The sequence below is a fragment of the Podarcis cretensis genome (assembly GCF_951804945.1).
Source record: "Podarcis cretensis genome assembly, chromosome: 9".
NCBI classification, from domain to species: domain Eukaryota; kingdom Metazoa; phylum Chordata; class Lepidosauria; order Squamata; family Lacertidae; genus Podarcis; species Podarcis cretensis.
This window is the reverse complement of record NC_137178.1, coordinates 4,171,029-4,193,031: the sequence shown is the minus strand read 5'-3', so window position 1 is coordinate 4,193,031 and position 22,003 is coordinate 4,171,029. Positions and strand designations below refer to the sequence as shown.

The following is a 22,003-nucleotide window of genomic DNA, read 5'->3' as shown; positions in this document are numbered from 1 at the left end:
AGCACGATTTCTGTTCTCATCCTGAAGCAAAGTTCTTAACCTGCAGCACTATTTCTGGGTTAGCGGAGTCTGTAACCTGAAGCGTATGTAACCTGAAGCGTATGTAACCCGAGGTACCACTGCATATGTGCCATTTCATTCCACCAATCAGAGGATCACAAGTTTTTTTTTAGCTTTGCCCAAAGTTTTTTGCCCCTTTTGAGCTAGGAATCAGCAAAAACAACACAGCCAATGTCCTAAATCCAGATTTTCCCGGAGATTTAGCCAATTTCCACCTGGCTAGGATGCCATTTAAAAGACAATATGCGTAACATATTGAATATAATTGAATACTTAGAGACCAAGGAAAAAAATCAAGCTGCATTAATTTTTATAGACTCGGAGAAGGCGTTTAATCATGTGTCCTGGTTCTTTATGAGAAAGAATCTAGAAAATGGGTCTAGGCATAAACTTTTTAAGAAGTATAGAGGCAATTTATAAAGATCAAAATGCGAAACTTATAGTAAATAAAACATAAGAGAGACAGAAAAAGTTACAGGAATAAAATGTGGGGTAAAAGAAGAATATAAAGTCAAAGTGTTCGCTGATGATATGGTCTTAACATTACAGGAACCACAATCCTCAACAGTGGAAGCGTTAAAAGTAATTGAAGAATTCGGATCAATGGCAGGATTTAAAATTAATAAAAACAAAACAAAACAAAAATGATGGTTAAAAAATATGAAGTTGGAACAATCGGATCAGTTACAAAGTAAAACAGAAATAACAGTGGTAAAGAAAAGAAAATACTTGGGTGTCTGGCTGTCCCCGAAAAATACTAACCTATTCAAGGATAACTACACAATAAAATGGAAAGAAGTAAAAACAAATTTCCACCTGGGCGCTTCTCTGGATTCTAACAGTTTAATATTTACAGTACAGTAACGAAAAGCAGATAGTTCTGTACTGCAAAAGGCAGTTGAAGGGCTTTTTGAGCTTGGCTAGGCCACACAGACTTGAAATAAAACGGAATCCTCCCCCCCAAAAAAGAGTTTTATGAAATGATTATTTCCTCCAACACATGCAAGGATTGCAACCTTTTAAGCAAGCAGCTGCACAGGCTCCCTGCAGGAGGAGCACAGCAACCCTATTTGGGCTACTCTGGAAGTAACAGGGCAACCCCATTCATAAGTTTTTCCTTCCAGAATAATGGCTCAGAAGTTCATTTTGCTGCAACGTTTAGCTTATTTGTCTTGGTTGCTGCTGCCTTGTTAACAGAGTTTTATGGGTTGCAATTGTTCTATTGCTGATTTGTTAATGATTTCGTATTGCGCTATTGTTATTTACTGTTTGTAAGTCGCTTTGGGATTCAATCAATCAATCAATCAATCACCCCACCGACCATACTTCCTCTCCCCCCATGCGTTACAAGAATCCCCTCCGGCTCTTACAGGCCACTTACAGACGTTAGCAGCCCTTGCAATTGCAGCCTGCAGCTCCTGAGCACGTGCAAAGGGCAAACCGCTCCCCCCAAAACGTCCCCATAGGGACTTCAGCGCCCCCTGCTGGCCGCGTTTATTATGGCACTTAAGGAACGGGCTTTGGGCATCTCCATGGTCTTAAAGGAGCCGTGCTCCGGGTCAAGGTCAAGGAAATGGGTCCATTTACAAATAAAGCTGTATTCGATGGGTGAAAGAACATATGATTTTTGACATAATTGAGAATCGCATAGCCAGGGACGGAGAACTTGAAAGCGTTAAGACCAGAAGGTGGAAAATATGAAACCAATGAAAAGAGGCAGGAACAAAGATTTGGAGATATGCTTCAGAGGTCCAGAATATGGGGAGCCTGGAAAAATTAATAATTACAATTTGGACTACAATTTGGACTTTTAAAAAATTTTAATTTCTTGTTTTTAATTGGATTATGATGCGGATATGTTGATTGGCTGTTTTTTATTGGAAAATAAATAAAAATGATTAATAATAATAATAATAATAATAATAATAGGAAATGGGTTCATGGAGCCCAGAGTCCTGCTCCCTGGCAAAGGACTTCCAAGGATCCTGCAAAAGGACGCAAAGGCATGAGAACCCCACCTTTGCCAGCTCTGGCCCCAGCTTCTGGAACATGAAGCAGTAGACTGTCTCTGAAGCTGGAAGCTCCATTTAAACCAACAGATTTTTCTGGACTACAACTCCCATCAAGGGCCTGGAAGCCGAACCTTATGAGGAACGGTTGAAGGAGCTGGGCACGTTTAGCCTGGGGAAGAAGAGACTGAGGGGAAACAGGGAGCACCACCTTCAAATATCTCCAATGCAAGATGGAGCAACCTTGTTTTCTGCCAAAGCAACAACAACAACAACAATAATAATAATAATTATATTATAATAATAATTATAATAATAATAAAAATAATTTATAATTTATACCCCGCCCATCTGGCTGGGTTTCCCCAGACATTCTGGGCGGCTTCCAACAGAACACTAAAATACAATAACCTATTAAACGTTAAAAGCTTCCCTAAACAGGGCTGCCTTTAGATGTCTTCTAAAAGTTCGGTAGTTATTTTCTCTTTGACATCTGAAGGGAGGGCGTTCACAGGGCAGGTGCCACTACCAAGAAGGCCCTCTGCCTGGTTCCCTGTACCTTGGCTTCTCACAGCGAGGGAACCGCCAGAAGGCCCTTGAAGCTGGACCTCAGTGTCTGGGCTGAATGCTGGGGGTGGAGACGCTCCTTCAGGTATAGTGGGCTGAGGCCATTTAGGGCTTTAAAGGTCAGCACCAACACTTTGAATTGTGCTCGGAAACGTACTGGGAGCCGATATAGGTTTTTCAGGACTGGTGTTATGTGGTCTCGGCAGCCACTCCCAGTCACCAGTCTAGCTGCCGCATTCTGGATTAGTAGTAGCTTCCGGGTCACCTTCAAAGGTAGCCCCACATAGAACGCATTGCAGTAGTCCAAGCAGGAGACAACCAGAGCATGCACCACTCTGGCAAGACAGTCTGCGGGCAGGGAGGGTCTCATTCTGCATACCAGATGGAGCTGATAAACAGCTGCCCTGGACACAGAATTGACCTGTGCCTCCATGGACAGCTGTGAGTCTAGAATGACTCCCAGGCTGCGCACCTGGTCCTTCAGGGGCACAGTTACCCCATTCAGGACCAGGGAGTTCTCCACACCTGCCCGCCTCCTGTCCCCCCAAAACAGTACTTCTGTCTTGTCAGGATTCAACCTCAATCTGTTAGCCGCCATCCATCCTCCAACCGCCTCCAGGCACTCACACAGGACCTTCACCGCCTTCACTGGTTCTGATTTGAAAGAGAGGTAGAGCTGGGTATCATCTGCATACTTAATAGATTCGGATTGCAAAAAAGGAGATACCAACTGATGTCGGGAAGAACTTTCTGAGCGCAAGAGCCGTTCGAGAAGGGAACGAACAACCTCAGAAGGTGGTGGTCTCTCCTTTCCAGGAGTTTTTTTTTTTTTTTAACAGAGGTTAGATGGTCATCTGTCAGGGATTTTTTTAGCTGCGAGGAGTTCGGCTTTGGTGTTCCCGATTCCAACCCTGCAATTCTACAATGCTGCGAAAGACTTGATAGGAAGATGAATAAATGGGGTTTGCAGGCCTTGAAGCACCCCTCACCCTTCACTTTTGCAAATAAGGCCCTCAAACCCGTGGCCAAAAAAAAGGGGGTTTAGATATTTGGGAGCCTGGCTTTGATTCTCCACCTCTGGCACAGATTTAATTCCCGCTTCCTCAGTTTCTGTACCTGTAAAGTGGGAAGAGGTTTTTTGCAAGGGCACGCAAGCCACCATAAAACGAAACAGACAAAAAGCCTTAAAGATTAAAAACAAAAATTTTCGCTTTTATCCTTTAACATCCAGACAGAGAAACGTGTTTTTCCCCCCAGATCAGTAATTATTCCAAGGAAAACAAATCAAAACTTCCTCCCTTCCACAGAACTCAGCTGGCTTATGTGATAAGGACATATTTTTCCTCCATGGGAAGGCTTTTATAAATTTGTTTCTGCCTTTTTCAGACCAAAAGACTCTCTCTCTGCCTAGCAGTCATTTCAGGCAGCATGCATGACCTAGTTCAAAGGTCTCTGGTGCGAATTCTGCCCTGTTTCCATTTATTGATTGCATTTTTATTCCACCTTTTTTCTCCTGGGAACTTAAATAATTCTCGCTCTCCTCATTTAACCCCCACAACAACCCTGTGAGGTAAGTCAGGCTGAGAGGCAACAACTGGCCCAGGGCCACAACCGGTGAACTTCAGGGTCGATTAGGGATTCGAACCCAGGTCTCCTGGGTCAACCCTCTAACCACTACACCATACTGCCTCCTTTCTCAGTGGGAGGGATATTCAGGGGATCATGCCCAGGAACTGATCTGGGCTCTACAAAATACCCATTTCACAGAATGAAAGCTGGCAACGTAGAGAAACCAGCTCACCACCAGAGATTTAAAACATCTAAACCCTCAGCCATAAAACACCCCACATTTTTTAAAAAATGGGAAGGGGCTGCATGGTGGCAAAAGACAGGTTCCATGTAAAGTACAAATGAGGATATCATTTATTTGTGCAGCCAAATCCACTACAAAAATACATATAAACAATATACACAAAAATATACCAAACAGAATATAAGACATTACGCAGTTAAAATAATTAAAACCAGGTGTTCTTTCAGATAAGTTTTCTCCCCTGGTGAATTTAGCTTATCATCCGCACAGAATTTTCTCCTTAAAACTGCTACTCTGAAGGCAAAAAAAGGCCACTTTTTCGGAGGCTTAAAAGTAAAGGTAAAGGGACCCCTGACCATTAGGTCCTGTCATGACCGATTCTGGGGTTGCAGCGCTCATCTCGCTCTATAGGCCGAGGGAGCCGGCGTTTGTCCGCAGACAGCTTCCGGGTCATGTGGTCAGCGTGACTAAGCCGCTTCTGGCGAACCAGAGCAGCACACAGAAACACCGTTTACCTTCCCACCGGAGTGGTACCTATTTATCTACTTGCACTTTGACGTGCTTTCGAACTGCTAGGTTGGCAGGAGCATGGACTGAGCAACGGGAGCTCACCCCGTTGTGGGGATTCGAACCGCGACCTTCTGATCAGCCAACTCTAGGCTCTGTGGTTTAACCCACAGCGCCACCCACATCCCATAAATCTGGAATACAGATGTAAATCTAGATTACAGAGATACAGTTGAGAAGATTGCTGGCACGATGAGGATTACCCAAAATGGAGCTTTGTTTGAGAGGCTCATGCAAGGTTATTTGCAAAACCTTGTCCTTCAGCACTTGCCAGGTGAGCAGCTGGTCTGCCTGCAGGATGGAGATCAGGTCTTTATAGTTTGACCGGTAAACTGCAAAGGGAAAAAGACACATATTGGCAATGAGGATTCTGAGGTGGCCAGAAAGGACATCCACTGCCAAGGAAATGCCTGCAGGACCCCCACCACCAGGGTGGAATAAAACGCACCGGTGGAATAAAACGGTGGAAGTGTTGGGTGGGCACAAAGTGATTTTCTGAACCCCCACAAACGTCCAACTTCCAGCTCTACAATTCTGTGATTCTACGATCTGGACATTGGCAAAGGCAACAAAAGGCTGTTCTTTCCTTGGGTTGGCCAGACTCCTTAGACAACAAGAAACTGAGTCTTTTAGTGCTTTTGGTCCAGTATTGTGGAAATCTCTTTCAGTAGAGATTCAGTGGGTGCCTTCTGTTTCAACTCATAAACACCTGCTGTTGAAAACTTTTATATTCCATTAAGTTTATGCATGGGATGTGGGTGGCGCTGTGGTCTAAACCACAGAACCTAGGGCTTGCCGATCAGAAGGTTGGCGGTTTGAATCCCCGTGATGGGGTGAGTTCCTGTTGCTCGGTCCCTGCTCCTGCCAATCTAGCAGTTTGAAATCACACCAGTGCAAGTAGATAAATAGGTACCATTGCAGCGGGAAGGTAAACAGCGTTTCTGTGCGCTGCTCTGGTTCACCAGAAGTGGCTTAGTTATGCTGGCCACATGACCCAGAAGCTGTCTGCGGACAAACGCTGGCTCCCTCTGCCTACAGAGCGAGATGAGCACGCAACCCCAGGGTCGTCTGCAACTGAACCTAACGGTCAGGGGTACCTTTACCTTTGCTTTGACCTTAAGCTTATGTAGGCAACTAAGACTACCTTTTCCCTTCCATAGCAGTTAGCTCATTTCTGACTTTAACTTTTTAATGTTTTTATTGTGTGGTTTTATGCACAATTGTTGTAAATTGCTCTGATATTTTTAATGAATTATCATCATCATCATCATCATCATCATATATTTATTTATTTATACCCTGCCTTTTTCCCTGAGAGAGACTCAAAGTGGCTTACAGATAAACTAGAGACATAGGGAAAAAATATTGTTGCATGTAATTGGTTTTTTTTTAAGAAAGAAAAAAGTTTTAAGAAGGTGGGGGGGGGGAGAATGTGAGTAAACATCCCTGTTCTCTTCATTTATTTAAACTTTCTTCCAGAAAACCTCAACTTTCTATACTTTTCAAGTGGTCTTTCATTACCTATCCTGTTAGCATCATGGTGTCAATTCTAAAAAAAAAACAAAAAACAGCTCTGTAATGATCAATGGCCAAGTCACAATCAAATTAATCAATCTTTATTGTGGTCAAAGACCAGACAACAGAAATAACATCAGCAACATGTACTACATCAGCATAAAGGGGCGGATGCAGTGGACAAAATTAAAAATTCCCTATATACTTTTTTACATTAAACAATAACACTCCTTCTGCTAAAATCGATGACCCAGAGTTTAAAAGCAGTATTTATTCACCGACCATCGCTGTCATCACAGCCTGTCTTGTCCTTGTTGCCATAAACCAGAATATTCAGACAGCCAAATCACAAAAACTTTGCGATAATCCCATTCCAAGAACTTCAGGAAAGAAAGAAATGTCTCATTTTTGTTGCAATGTAGGGAAACAGGGGAGTTTGGAGCTGCAAAGATTACACGCGCACTCTGTAATCTTTCTGTAACTCGCACTCTGTAATCTGTTCAACCTTTCTTCCTGGAAATTCCCAATTTCCTCTCTTTCTCCCTGTGTATGGCTTGTTAGTATCCATAAATCTGTTTCTGTCCCACACATATTCCAGCACCAAGGACACACATCTCTGCTCTTAAGGATGCTCATGAACCCAACTTTTGCCTTCGGAGTTTCCTCCGTTCTGGCCAATGGTTCAGGTAGGACCGGACTAACAAACCTGCTGAATTGCAATTCAGAGAGGCGGGGACTTAGGGGGTCGGCCCCCTTTCCATGCAGCGCCGCAAAGTTCGCAGTGTTTTCATGCAAAGCGCGCAGAAGGAAAAAGCAGCGCGTGGGAAGCAGGCGCGCGCGCGCGCTTTCCGTTTGGAGACGCTGCTGGAGAGCCCGGGGACACTTTGGGAATTTCCCGTAACTGGTGTCAAGTTTTCAGCAAAGCCTTTCCCGGAAATCGTTTCATCCATAAGCAGACACTGCCGACGCACCCCCCCCAAAAAACTTGTTGTGAAACGAAACCGACTCCCGGGCTATGAAAAGGGCATCCGCCGTCGGAGGAAACGAAAGCGAAGGGAGGCGCCGGTCGCGTTTCCGTGGTTCGGACGCGAGCTTCGCCTAATCCTGTCTTCGCCAAATCCGAATCGTTTGATGAAGCCAGAGGCGCTCGCAGGGTGCAAAGAAAGGAGCCCTTTCTGGGATGTGGCGCTCGACTTTACGCACGCATTTGTATCATCGTGCCTCTCCGAAATGGTAGCTGCTCATGGGCCTAGGCGGGGGGGGGCAGTTGTTGTCCCCCCCCCCCAAGAATTCACCCACCCCTAATATTCTCTTCTCCAGTCTTCAGAGAGTAGCTGGAAATGGGGAGGCAGAAAAAGGTCCTCCTTTCCTTCCACTCTGCAGTTTTAATCTGAAATCTTAGGCGCAGTACTGCGCTCAGAGCTCAGAAGCTGCTTACGCTAATGAAATTCCCTGTCGCAAAATGGGCCTAGAACAATGGGAGTTTTGAACACTGGTACCAACCAAGGAGGGTTGCCCTTGGCACTGTGGGTTAAACCACAGAGCCTAGGACTTGCCGATCAGAAGGTCAGCAGTTTGAATCCCCACACTGGTTGAGCTCCTGTTGCTCAGTCCCAGCTCCTGCCAACCTAGCAGTTCAAAAGCACGTCAAAGTACAAGTAGATTAATAGGTACTGCACCTGTGAAAAGATAAACGGCATTTCTGTGCGCTGCTCTGCTTCGCCAGAAGCGGCTTAGTCATGCTGGCCACATGACCCGGAAGCTGTACGCCGGCTCCCTCGGCCAGTAAAGCGAGATGAGCGCCGCAACCCCAGAGCCAGCCATGACTGGACCTAATGGTCAGGGGTCCCTTTACCTTTACCTTTATGCATCCCCCCGCGTCCCCCTCAATAAAAGCACTGCCTGCAGCTGATTTTTATTTAGTGCATTCAAGAAAGTTTGATGTACGAGTGAAAAACCTGACATCAATGCAATTATTTGTTGTTGTTTTTTTAAGAAAGGATCATGCAGAGTTGCATGCTTGCATGTTTGAGCTGTGAATTTGGAGCATAGGAAACTGCCCTATGCAGAGTCAGGTCCTTTGTTTCTCTAATATTAATTGACTGTATAAAATATTCTGTGATCATAGAACTGTAGAGTCGGGACCCCATGGGTCATGTAGTCTAACCCCCTGCAATGCAGGCGAAGGGGAAAACTATGTTTTCTTGTTTTATCTGAATTTGTTTTGCAGCTTAGCCATATGCCCTTGAACTTCAGCTAGCCCTTTTCAGTAGACTGATGTTTATAGATAGCGACTATAGCAACCAGATTTCCCATGCTCTGGCAGAAAGCAAGGAATTCAGCGGGTTAGAACGACTATATCCATTGTCAGTCAATATAGAAGAAAGGAGTCAGCCACGGAGAACCGCTGCAATTAATCATTAGTTAATTAATGAGGATGTTGAGGGATAGCGGCATTTAATCAAAAGTTAACGAATAAAGGAAGGATGTGAAGGCTTTGTGAAAAATCCTTGATTGGCTTTGCCTCGCCACTGTGTGTTGTAATGCTTATACAGTGGTACTTTGGGTTAAGAACTTAATTCGTTCCGGAGGTCCGTTCTTAACCTGAAACTGTTCTTAACCTGAGGTACTTTAGCTAATGGGGCCTCCCGCTGCCGCCGTGCAATTTCTGTTCTCATCCTGAAGCAAAGTTCTTAACTGGAGGTACTATTTCTGCGTTAGCGGAGTCTGTAACCTGAAGCGTCTGTAACCTGAAGCGTCCACTGTCCCTCAGACAGTGGGGCTGGACTATATTTTTTTTGTGTGTGTGTGGGGGGGGTAATGAACGAATTCCTATGCCCCACAAATAACCCAGAGATGCATTTTAGATAAAAGAACACATTCTACTCATGTAAAAACACGCTGATTCCTGGACCGTCTGTGGGCCGGATTTAGAAGGCTCTCCGGCCCCCGGGCCTTAGTTTGCCTACCCATGCATAAGAATGTTCTTCACTTATAAAGGTAAAAAGCACGTCACAGTCCTCCTGTGGCTCCTTCAGAGAGACATGTCCCTGCGCAAGCTTGTTTCAATAATAGGCTTTGTTTTTGCTCAGAGTTTGTTTCTGTCTGCCACTCCTTTGGGGATCCCCGGCCAACAAACCCCTTAAAATTCATCACAGGAGTCACAGCTCAGGGAAATCTCTGTTGTACGGCCATCTGCATCTTTCTTTTTTCAAATTGTTTTTATTAGAAGATTTTCTTGGGTCCATCTGCATCTTTCTGGTGCAGCTGACCAACTTAGCAACTCCACTGGAGTTCGGACTATTACATAAATACATACACACACACATACATACATACATAATTTTATTCGTATGCCACATTTCCACACACTCAAGGCCGCTTCCTACATGAAAAAATGAGAGTCGTCATTGTGATCCATAGTTAAAGGTAAAGGTAAAGAACCCCTGACAGTTAAGTCCAGTCGCAAACGTACAGCTTCCGGGTCATGTGGCCAGCATGACTGAGCCGCTTCTGGCGAACCGTTTCCCTTCCCGCCAGAGTGGTACCTATTTATCTACTTGCACTTTGACGTGCTTTCGAACTTCTAGGTTGGCAGGAGCAGGGACCGAGCAACAGGAGCTCACCCGGTCGCGGGGATTTGAACCGCCGACCTTCTGATCGGCAAGCCCAAGAGGCTCGGTGGTTTACACCACAGCGCCACCCGTGTCCCATAGTTAAAAGTAGAAATCGACAAATGTGTCCTCATTTTTGCTCTCTTCAAAATATGGCAACCCTAATTTGTTTGTATTTGTAATTATTAGATCAAAGCAATTAATGTATGTTTTAACCAAGTTAGCTTGGTTGAGCTAACCACATTTTCTGGTTCCAAATGACAGAACAGAATAATTCAGTCTTTGGGGTTTGTAGTTAATTGTTTCCTTGGAGTGAAACGACTCCTCACAATGGAATTTAAATGCAAGCAACCGATTCTTATCTGCAAAGAGATTGATCACTTCTTGACTATGTCCAATCACCAGCATGCTTTAAAAAAACACCACCAGCTAGCCAATAAATAGCCTTGTGGCACCTTGAAGACTGAGGAATGCATAATGGCGCAAGCTTTTATGGACTGCTTTAATTGTTATGCTGGGTCACAGGAATATATGTGCATAACATCCTTCTGGACCGTCTTGAGGGGCTGGGAGCTGGGGGCACTGTCATACAATGGTTCCGCTCCTTCCTCCTGGGCCGTGTTCAGAAAGTGGTGGTGGGGGATGAGTGTTCAGACCCCTGGGCTCTCATTTGTGGGGTGCCTCAGGGTTCTGTCCTCTCCCCCATGCTTTTCAACATTTACATGCAGCCACTGGGAGAGATCATCAGGAGGTTTGGGCTGGGTGTTCATCAGTATGCGGATGATACCCAGCTCTACCTCTCTTTTAAATCAGAACCAGTGAAGGCGGTGAAGGTCCTGTGTGAGTGTCTGGAGGTGGTTGGAGGATGGATGGCGGCTAACAGATTGAGGTTGAATCCTGACAAGACAGAAGTACTGTTTTTGGGGGACAGGAGGCAGGCAGGTGTGGAGGATTCCCTGGTCCTGAATGGGGTAACTGTGCCCCTGAAGGACCAGGTGTGCAGCCTGGGAGTCATTTTGGACTCACAGCTGTCCATGGAGGTGCAGGTCAATTCTGTGTCCAGGGCAGCTGTTTACCAGCTCCATCTGGTACGTAGGCTGAGACCCTATCTGCCTGCAGACTGTCTCGCCAGAGTGGTGCATGCTCTGGTTATCTCCCGCTTGGACTACTGCAATGCGCTCTACGTGGGGCTACCTTTGAAGGTGACCCGGAAACTACAACTAATCCAGAACGTGGCAGCTAGACTGGTGACTGGGAGCGGCCGCCGAGACCATATAACAGCAGTCTTGAAAGACCTACATTGGCTCCCAGTGCGTTTCCGAGCACAATTCAAAGTGTTGGTGCTGACCTTTAAAGCCCTAAACGGCCTCGGTCAAGTATATCTGAAGGAGCGTCTCCTCCCCCATCGTTCTGCCCGGACACTGAGGTCCAGCTCCGAGGGCCTTCTGGCGGTTCCCTCACTGCGAGAGGCCAAGTTACAGGGAACCAGGCAGAGGGCCTTCTCGGTAGTGGTGCCCGCCCTGTGGAATGCCCTCCCATCAGATGTCAAAGTGATAAACAACTACCTGACATTCAGAAGACACCTGAAGGCAGCCCTGTTCAGGGAAGTTTTTAATATGTGACATTTTAGTGTATTTTTCATCTTTGTTGGAAGCCGCCCAGAGTGGCTGGCGAAACCCAGCCAGATGGGCGGGGTACAAATAATAAATTATTATTATTATTATTATGGTTTTCCTTTTTTTTTTGCAAAGTGTGAAGTCGCTGGAAATGAAGTGCAGAAAAAAACACAGCTGACAGCTGCAATTCGTAAAACAGTTATTGGAAGCATAGATATCCTGGCATTTGTTGTTTAGTCGTTTAGTTGTGTCCGACTCTTTGTGACCCCATGGACCAGAGCACGCCAGGCACTCCTGCCTTCTACTGCCTCCCGCAGTTTGGTCAGACTCATGTTTGTAGCTTTGAGAACACTGTCCAACCATCTCGTCTTCTGTCATCCCCTTCTCCTTCTGCCCTCCATCTTCCCCAACATCAGGGTCTTTTCCAGGGAGTCTTCTCTTCTCATGAGGTGGCCAAAGTACTGGAGTCTCAGCTTCAGGATCTGTCCTTCAAGTGAGCACTCAGGGCTGATTTCCTTCAGAATGGATAGGTTTGATCTTATCCTGGCATACGTATGCCAATTAAAACATAATGTGCTGAAAATAGTTTAATCCACAAGTGTTAGCACTGAAGTGCTTGATACATTTCAGTTCAGGGGTTTCTATTTACAGTCCCCTTTTGATGCTGCATGGCTCCAGGAAAGCCACTATTGAGGACCAGGGACATTTCAGCTGCTCAGAACACTCTGCAAATGACCTTAAAGCCCAAGAGGAAACCATGCATCCTCTTAATACAAGATCTTGTGCTTCCTAAAGAAGCTTGCAATTTCTGTCATGTTCTCCCTCATCTGCTTGGCTTTGGTGTGCAAGGTGTAAAAACACTTCTGCTCAGACAGGCCACATCTTGAAAAAGAAGGGAAAGAGGAGACCCAGATAACGATTGACTGGTCAGCTTGATGTTTATACCAGTGTTCTAAGGAAAAAAAAATGCTCCTTTTTCCCTTATCCAAGAGCCCATATAGAGTCCTTATGTAGGTTTTCTATTGGTAGGAGAAAATAACAGAAGCCAACCAGAGAATATTGAGAAGCAAAGCAGCTAGTAAGCCTGATCTTTATTGAACTGTTGCAACAGGGTCTGCTCACCCCACGCGGGGAGGGAGGAGAGGAACCCATAACATTGGTGTGCAAGCTCTTATATAGACTTTTGAAATTGCCTCCCCTGTAGCTCACGACCACCCCCCACAACATCATACATGCATCACAGAAGGAGGTGGTCCCCAGCAGAAATTTGAGTGTGTTGCTTCTCTCCTGTCTGCCAGGATACCTGATAATGCCTTATCTGATTGCCTTTTCTGGGTAGCCTGGCCATTCCTTTGAGATGGTAAATACTTAGTTCCTGAATCTCTTACGCATATTGAGAGTGCTCAGCTTAACAGATACTTGCCAGACTGTATTCAAAAAGGGAGGTGCAAGCCCCTACAATCCAAAAACAATTGGAAAACTTTTCGCATTTCCTTCCTCCTTGCAGAGAAATATTTGAGGTAAATTTGGGAGAGCCAAAATGGCTTCAGGATTGTTCTCCTGTACTATTTCAGACATGTGGTTTATATACTTATGTATGTGTTTGCCTTGTATATTTATGTGTGTGTGTGTGTGTGTGTGTGTGTGTGTATATATATGACCTTAGAATTCCTGTAACCCCAGGAAATGTCCTGTTGTTGTTGTTTAGTTGTTTAGTTGTTTAGTCGTGTCTGACTCTTCGTGACCCCCTGGACCAGAGCACGCCAGGCACTCCTGTCTCCCACTGCCTCCCGCAGTTTGGTCAAACTCATGCTGGTAGCTTCGAGAACACTGTCCAACCCCCTCGTCCTCTGTCGTCCCCTTCTCCTTGTGCCCTCCATCTTTCCCAACATCAGGGTCTTTCCCAGGGAGTCTTCTCTTCTCATGAGGTGGCCAAAGTATTGGAGCCTCAGCTTCAGGATCTGTCCTTCCAGTGAGCACTCAGGGCTGATTTACTTCAGAATGGATCGGTTTGATCTCCTTGCAGTCCATGGGACTCTCAAGAGTCTCCTCCAGCACCATAATTCGAAAGCATCCATTCTTCGGCGATCAGCCTTCTTTATGGTCCAGCTCTCACTTCCATACATCACTACTGGGAAAACCATGGCTTTAACTATAAGGACCTTTGTCGGCAAAGTGATGTCTCTGATTTTAAAGATTCTGTCTAGGTTTGTCCTAGGACAGATAATTAAAAAGTCGGTTTGTGAGCACATAAAAAAGGATGCTGTGATCACTAAGACCTAGCATGGGTTTCTCAAAAAGAAGTCATGACAGAGGAATCTTTTTTTTTTTTATGAGTTAAAATGAATGAAGGAACTGAGAGGAAGCTCATCAGATTTGCAGATGACACCAAACTGGGAGGGGTAGCTAATGCTACAGAAGACAGAATCAGGACTCAAGATGACCGGATGAACAGATTGGAGACCTGGGCCCAAACTAATACAGTGGTACCTCAGTTTACATACGCTTCAGGTTACAGACTCCGCTAACCCAGAAATAGTACCTCAGGTTAAGAACTTTGCTTCAGGATGAGAGCAGAAATCGCACGATGGCGGCGCGGCGACAGCAGGAGGCCCCATTAGCTAAAGTAGTACCTCAGGTTAAGAACAGTTTCAGGTTAAGAACAGCCCTCCAGAACAAATTAAGTTCTTAACCTGAGGTAGCACTGTAAAATGAATTGCAGTAGGGACAATTGTAAGGTTCTGCACTTAGGTAGGAAGAACCAGCTGCACAAATAGAGGATGGGGGACACCTGGCTTACTAGCAGCATATGTGAAAAGGATCTAGGGGTCTTGGTGGACCACAAACTTGACATGAGCCAACAGTGTGATGCGGCAGCTAAAAAAGCCAATGCAATTCTGGGCTGCATCAATAGGAGTATAGCATCTAGATCAAGGGAAGTAATAGTGCCACTGTATTCTGCTCTGGTCAGACCTCACCTAGAGTACTGTGTCCAGTTCTGGGCACCACAGTTCAAGAAGGACACTGACAAACTGGAACGTGTCCAGAGCAGGGCAACCAAAATGGTCCAAGGCCTGGAAACGATGCCTTATGAGGAACGGCTAAGGGAGCTGGGCATGTTTAGCCTGGAGAAGAGGAGGTTAAGGGGTGATATGATAGCCATGTTCAAATATATAAAAGGATGTCACATAGAGGAGGGAGAAAGGTTGTTTTCTGCTGCTCCAGAGAAGCGGACACGGAGCAATGGCTCCAAACTACAAGAAAGAAGATTCCACCTAAACATTAGGAAGAACTTCCTGACAGTAAGAGCTGTTCAACAGTGGAATTTGCTGCCAAGGAGTGTGGTGGAGTCTCCTTCTTTGGAGGTCTTTAAGCAGAGGCTTGACAACCATATGTCAGGAGTGCTCTGATGGTGTTTCCTGCTTGGCAGGGGGTTGGACTCGATGGCCCTTGTGGTCTCTTCCAACTCTGATTCTATGCAGCAGCAAAAAAAGCTAATGCTATTCCAAGATGCATCAACAGAAGTATAGCGACCAGATCAAGGGAAGTAATAGTCCCACTCTGTTCTGCCTTGGCCAGACCACACCTGGAATACTGTGTCCAATTCTGGGCACCACAATTTAAGAAGAATGTTGAGAAGCTGGAAGGTGTGCAGAGGAGGGAGACCAAGATGATAAAGGGGATTCCAACAGCTTTCTGGTGATAAGAGTTGTTTTGACAGTGGAATGGACTCCTTGGGAGATGGTGGACTCTCATTCCTTGGAGGTTTTTAAGCAGAGCTTGCGTGGTCATCTGTCATGGATGCTTTAGCTGAGATTCCTGCACTGTGGGATGTTCCTTCCAACTTTACAATTCTATGGTTCTGTGTCTCTTAATTTTAACCAGTTTTCTCCTGTGGCACTTGTGTTACAAGTTGTACGGCTAGTATCGCTGGCCTGAACCTTGTGTAGAAATTAATTCTCTCCACCGGCAGAATGAGTTTCAAGCTTTACTACAGAACAGTCTTAAATATTCAGTTACAAAATAATAAAGTAATACACTGCAAAAAAAAACAACGAGTTTCAGTTGCATAAAGTTCCTCTCTACTCCCAGAGAAAGATATTAAGCATCTTTATTAAAAGAGAGTTTCTCTGTATCTCTCCAGGAATACGCTGCTTCTATGATCTGCAAGCGTCCTCTAGGGGTAAATTCACTTACACCAGTTCTCAAGTTACATCCCGTGGTGGCTCATGGGATTAGTTTTGCTCATGCACAATGGAAAAACACTAGATTTGTGTTTAAAGAAAGAACTTCCTATGCAGCACTTTTAAATACAACGCTGTTAAACACAGCCTTTTATGTACAGTACATTACACTTAAAACTTCAACAAGCTTTGTGCGCGCGCGTTTCTTCTACTACTCGGTTTCAGCCCTGTCTCCTTAGAACTACCCCCTGCAAAGAATCATTCCGGACAGACAGGGCACTGCGTAAAATCCACGGAAAGATCCTAAGAGGGATCCTTCTTTCTCTCTGTCGGGGAGAGCTGCATCCAGTCGCGTCTCTGCTTTCATAGGATGACTCAGATCTGGAGCCTCTCTCCGCTTTCGGTTTCCTTTCCCTTTGCTGAGGCAAAAACCTCCCGGATTTCGGACTTGCTTTTTTTTCTTTAAAGGCGGGAACAAACAGTGGCTGGGGAAGGCTTTGCTGAAAACGGGCACCAGTTGCTGGAAATTCCCAAAGTGCCCGGAGCTCTCCAGGAGCATCTCCAAACGGAAAGTAAGCGCGCGCACCTGCTACCCACGCGTTGCTTTTTCGTACTGCGCGCTTTGCAGGAAAACTCCGCGAAGTTTGCGGAGCTTGCAGGGAAAGGGGACCGACCTCCGAAGTCCTCGCCTCCCTGGCCCTCAGGCCGTCCAATCCAGCTGGGGCTGGCCCGGAGTGGCGTCTCGGGGAGTGAATGGAGGGGCGGATTGGCGCTTTGCTCGTCTTCCTCGTGGAAAAGCTCTCCTCCTGCCACTCCCGGGCGCATCTCTCTCTGTCCGCCTGAGGAGCTTGGGCGCACCGGGCGGGGGGCGTGCGGACGCGTGGTCTTGTCCCTGCTGGAGCGCCTCCTGCCAGCTCGGGCAGGCAGCCTGTGAGCGGTGAGAAAGGCTTGGCGGGGAGGCGTCGTCTTGGCCGGGGCGAGCTGGGCGCTGCAGAGCTCTGGGTTCGAGTGTCGCGCTCCGGGCCGTGGGCGCGCAGGGTGGCCAAAGGGAAGGGGGGTTCCGTCCCGGGGAGAGCGGCCTCGGGACTTGTAGAACGAGAGAATGGTAGCGTTGGAAGGGACCCCCATAGTCCAACCCCTGCCGCCACTTTCCGAGGGCGACCCTGGAACTCCCTGAGACTGGAGCGGCCGCCGCTCGGGATGGCTGCCTGGGTCTGTTCTGCGCATCCAAGGGACATGGCAGGAGCTGGTCTAACCTTGCGGGGTTCGCGTTTTGGCTTTCAAGGAGGTCGTAGGCGGGCTGTGTCCGAAACATGCCCAGGCGACTCCCGAAGCATTGCGGCAAGCGAGTTCTCTTATTTGGAGATGGGGGAAAGGACGTTGTGGGTTGGAAAAGCGGTGGTTTTGCGGGACGGGGTTTGCGAAATTTAAGAGCAGAGGAACTACGCGGGGCAAATGCTGCGAAGGCCAGAGGAGAGGTCCTCTTTGGGACCAGAAATTGGTGAAGTTGCAGGAAGGAAATGGTAGGAACAAACGAACAGCTTTCCAAATGGAGAGATGTTTTAAAAGGTAGAAAAGGTAAGGGAGCAGTGGACGGTTAAGTCCAGTCAAAGGCGACTATGGGGTGCGGCGCCCATCTGGCTTTCAGGCGGAGGGAGACAGCGTTTTCTCACGGTTTGGGGGGGGGGCGTTGTGCGTTTAAATTTGCTCTTAAACGATGCAGAGTTCCGAGTGAGCAGTGAGGTGGCCAAGTTTGCTGATGATGCTAAACTGTTCTGCGACCTTACAACATAACCTTACTGCGTCCCTACCTTTCCCACCCCGCCCTGGCCACAGTGATCCATGCGATGGTCACCTCCAGGCTTGACTACTGTAATTCGCTCAACGCGGGGCTGCCCTTGAAACTGTCCCTCAAACTCCAGCAGGTGTAGAATGCTGCAGCGATGAGGCATCTAATCATAAGCCTGCATTTTTATCAAGCTTATATTTTGATCAGGGCCTGTATCTTAAAATGAGCTTAAAGATCTTCAAATGTTTCATGCCAGGCAGAAGAGCAGCTGCCTAAGAACCTTGGCAAAATGTTTTTCCTCCTAGACAAGGGGGCCCCCTGATTTATAGCAGAAAACAATTCTCAAAGTCGTAAAAAGGGAATTACAGGCTGACAGCCAAGGTTACACTGACCCTACATATTACAGAAGATAAAAAAGCAGAGAAAAACATAATTAAGAGTGGGTAAATAGTAAAATAAAACCATGTGCCTCCCATTAAACTTGAGCCATATTTTCCTAAGGTTCAAAGGTCAAGAGCAACGGAAAAGCATTTAGCTGGCAGAAAGGAAGAGAGTATTTTGGGAAGTCTTTTTCTAAAGTTGTTTCTTTCTTAAACTGAGATCCTTTTAAGATTTCTTTTCCTTCTAAAAAGCTATCTATGATATGTATTAAATATATTGGCTTAAATGTAATTATGCAAGGAATTAGAAGCTAAGAAATGTTAAATCCTTATGCTAGATTCTTATTTCATATAGTTGGAAGAGATCACAGGGGCCATCAGCCACCAGCCCAGCCCCCCTTGCCAAGCAGGAAACATCATTAGAGCATTTGTCAAGCTTTTGTTTAGAGACCTCCAAAGGAAGGAGATCCTTCAATGATGATCCTTGACATCTGTTTAAGATAAAAATTTAAGATTAACCATTTGTTTTGGAGGGCAATAGGGCGAGGTGAGCTGGTAATTAAGGTTCCTTGTTGAGACACATGTAAGATATATTACTACTTATTTGTCATTTATAGATAGAAGAATATATAGCTTTTTGTTTCCCATAAAAGGACAAGAGGAAATGGGTGTATCTTTTGTGATTGGTTCTAGCAAACAGCCAATAGGAATTTCAACCAGGCTGATTGGACAGAGGCAGCCACAGGAGGAGCAAGGGGGCTGGATTAAGGAAATATAAGTGCTGGCCAGAATGGCAGGAGGCCAGGCCAGAGCTTGGTAACCATATACCACTGTGCCTCATATTTATTTGTCTGACAAATAAATTATTATTTTAATTTCTCTATTGCTGCGTTGAATATTTCATTCCAGCTAAGCGTTAACCACAAACAGGGTGCTACAGCGAGGCTCCTCACGGGGTCTCTGCCATGGTGCTTTACCAGTTGCACTGGCTCCCGGTGGAGTATAGGGTCAGGTTCAAGGTGCTGATTTTGACCTTTAAAGCCCTTTGTGGCTTAGGGGGCCCTCGTATTTACGGGACCGCCTCTCCTGGTCTGCCCTGCCGAGGACCCATGAATAACCATAGTTTAGAGGTCCCGGGCCCTAAGGAAGTCAGACTATCCTCCACCAGGGCCAGGGCCTTTTCAGTGGTGGCTCCAACCTGGTGGAATGCTCTGTCCCAGGAGACTAGGGCCCTGCAGGATTTAACCTCCTTCTGTCAGGCCTGTAAGACAGAGCTATTCCTCCTGGCCTTTAATTTGAATTCAGCCTGATCGGGGAAAGGGTTGCTTCCAGTTTTCGCCTCTCGTGCTTGCACAGATGTGCAAAATGAGATCACGCGCATGCGCAGAAGCGGCGAATTGCGACCCACGCGGGCGCAGACACGGGTTGCGTTCCTTTCATGTTGTGAACGGGGCTCCAGAATGGATCCCGTTCACAACCAGAGGTACCACTGTATAGCCAAATATCTAACTCTCCCTCTGTATGGACAATCTATCTGGAAGATACAGTGGTGCCTCACAAGACGAAAAGAATCCGTTCCGCGATTCTCTTCGTCTAGCGGTTTTCTCGTCTTGCGAAGCAAGCCCATTGACGGCTTAGCGGCTTAGCGCTATTAGTGGCTTAGCGGATAAGATAAGCGGCTTAGAAAAAGGGGGGGAAAGTCGGAAAAACTCGCAAGACATTTTCGTCTTGCGAAGCAAGCCCATAGGAAATTCGTTTTGCGAAGCACCTCCAAAACGGAAAACCCTTTCGTCTAGCGGGTTTTCCGTCTTGCGAGGCATTCGTCTTGCGGGGCACCACTGTAAATTGTTAGTGATCTGACATGGTTACGCTCCCTGCCTCTGTTCCTTCCCACTCCCTGTCTCTTGTTAAGTTCTTTGACTTCTTTGAGGGCACAGCTTTTAAAGAACAGCTTTTAATGTCCTAATTAGTTGGGAGGAAGTGATAGTGCTGGTTACCTTCTTTGATGTTGGACATTGTTTTGAGAAAGTAAGGCATTGAGAGGGGGCGGCTAAGGAATAATCTGCACGTAGCCAGTAATGAATGATCATCTGCACGTAGCCAGTGGGGCTGGCCACACAGGCTAGCTATCTATAAATCGGATGGTTTGGGGCAGAATTGGGAGAAGCTCATGCAAGGACTGATCTGGCCACAGTGATGGGAAGTCTTGCTTCTACACATGACTCTGGCTAAACCGTTTTAAGCTGAGACATTCCTTCATCACCCTTGAATGTTCAGTTCACATTGAGTTCATGAGACATTGCATCTTGACCTGTTCTTAGTGCTTGGTTGACCACATCTACGGATGAATGCTATATATCAATCACTAGTAATAGTTTAAGTCTTGCTATATCAATCACTAGTAATAGTTTAACAAGGAGGTTTTCACGTCTGTCCAATTCTGTTTTCCCTTTCCCAGCCTTTGGTCTATTGATGATTGATGCCTGTGTGCAACCCTTGTATTGTATCTGTGTTAACCAATCAGCAACAAGAACATATGTGGCAATGCTGTAATATTCAATAAAAGGGACTCCCCGAGACATGCTCGGCAGATGCCTCCCATATGACACTTGTCATTCGTCTGTCGCTTATTTCAATCCAACACCACAGGGCTTGCAAACTGTGGCAAACTTTGCCGCTTCTTGAGGGCTTCCAAGTGGCAAATTGAAGTGCTTACTTGCTATGACTATTTGCTTGCTGTTTAGAATACAGTGGTACCTCTGGTTACATACGCTTCAGGTAACAGACTCCGCTAACCTAGAAATAGTGCTTCAGGTTAAGAACTTTGCTTCAGGATGAGGACAGAAATTGCATGACGGCAGCGGGAGGCCCCATTAACTAAAGTGGTGCTTCAGGTTAAGAACAGTTTCAGGTTAAGAACGGACCTCCGGAATGAATTAAGTACAGTGGTACCTCTGGTTGCGAACGGGCCGGTTTGCAACATGAAAAGAGCACAACCCGCAGCGGCGTGTCTGCACATGTGTGGGTTGCAATTCGTCGCTTCTGCGCATGCGCGAGTGGCGAAACCCAGAAGTAACCCTTTCCGGGTTCATTCATGCATATGTGGTGGGATTGTAAGAAAGTAAGGGGGTTCTGGGAGATGATATATAATGAATTAAAGAAAATGCTAAAATATAGCTTTGTTAAGAAACCAGAAACCTTTTTGCTGGGAATAACAAGAATGGACATAAATAGGAGAGACAGTAAACTTTTTCAGTATGCAATCACCGCAGCAAGAATACTGTTGGCCCAAAAATGGAAACAAGAAGAAGTACCGACTTTGGAAGAATGGAGGACAAAACTAATAGACTATGCAGAACTGGATAAATTAACTGGGAAAATCAGATTCCAAAAGGATCACAGGTTCTTTGAGGACTGGGGGAAATTTACGGAGTATTTGAAAACTGTGAGGACTGTACAACGCTAGTGTGCTTTAAAGAAGCTTTGTGAAAATACAAGGAATATTGTTAGTAAGCAAATAAGGTCAGAAATATAGTGTTTAATGGCAATATTAAATTTAAGGAATGTGAAGATAGGATTTGAATTACGAATGATTGTCAGAGAAGTTGAGGGAGGTCCAATAAGCTAAAATATGTGATGTGTAATTTGATATGACTGGAGTTTTTTATGAAAAAATTTTATAATAAAAAAAATATATATATAAAAAAGAAAGAACGTAAAATAATAATAATAATAATAATAATAATAATAATAATAATTTATTATTTATACCCCGCCCATCTGGCTGGGTTTCCCCAGCCACTCTGGGCGGCTTCCAAAAGAATATTAAAATACTGTGATACATTAAACATTAAAAGCTTCCCTAAACAGGGCTGTCTTCAGATGTCTT

The 22,003-nt window shown here is 45.8% G+C and overlaps 1 protein-coding gene across 5 annotated transcripts in view; it reads left to right on the top strand.

The window, feature by feature from the left end:
- The first annotated feature begins 7,640 nt into the window (after positions 1–7,640).
- LOC307224253 (PC-esterase domain-containing protein 1A-like) overlaps positions 7,641–22,003 on the top strand; it is a 46,916-nt gene continuing 32,553 nt past the window's right edge. Inside the window, exons 1-2 of one of the 5 annotated variants that reach the window (XM_079990955.1) lie at positions 7,641–7,764; positions 16,414–16,517. Coding sequence is in view for 1 of the 5 variants with exons in the window: in XM_079990949.1 (XP_079847075.1) it covers positions 17,466–17,468 (3 nt within the window). In the remaining 4 variants the exon portion in view is untranslated. Of the gene's footprint in view, positions 7,765–15,897; positions 15,945–16,070; positions 16,101–16,413; positions 16,518–16,537; positions 16,883–17,448; positions 17,469–22,003 lie in introns of those variants that run through there. The other 4 variants (XM_079990950.1, XM_079990956.1, XM_079990952.1 and 1 more) reach the window with 4 other exon arrangements.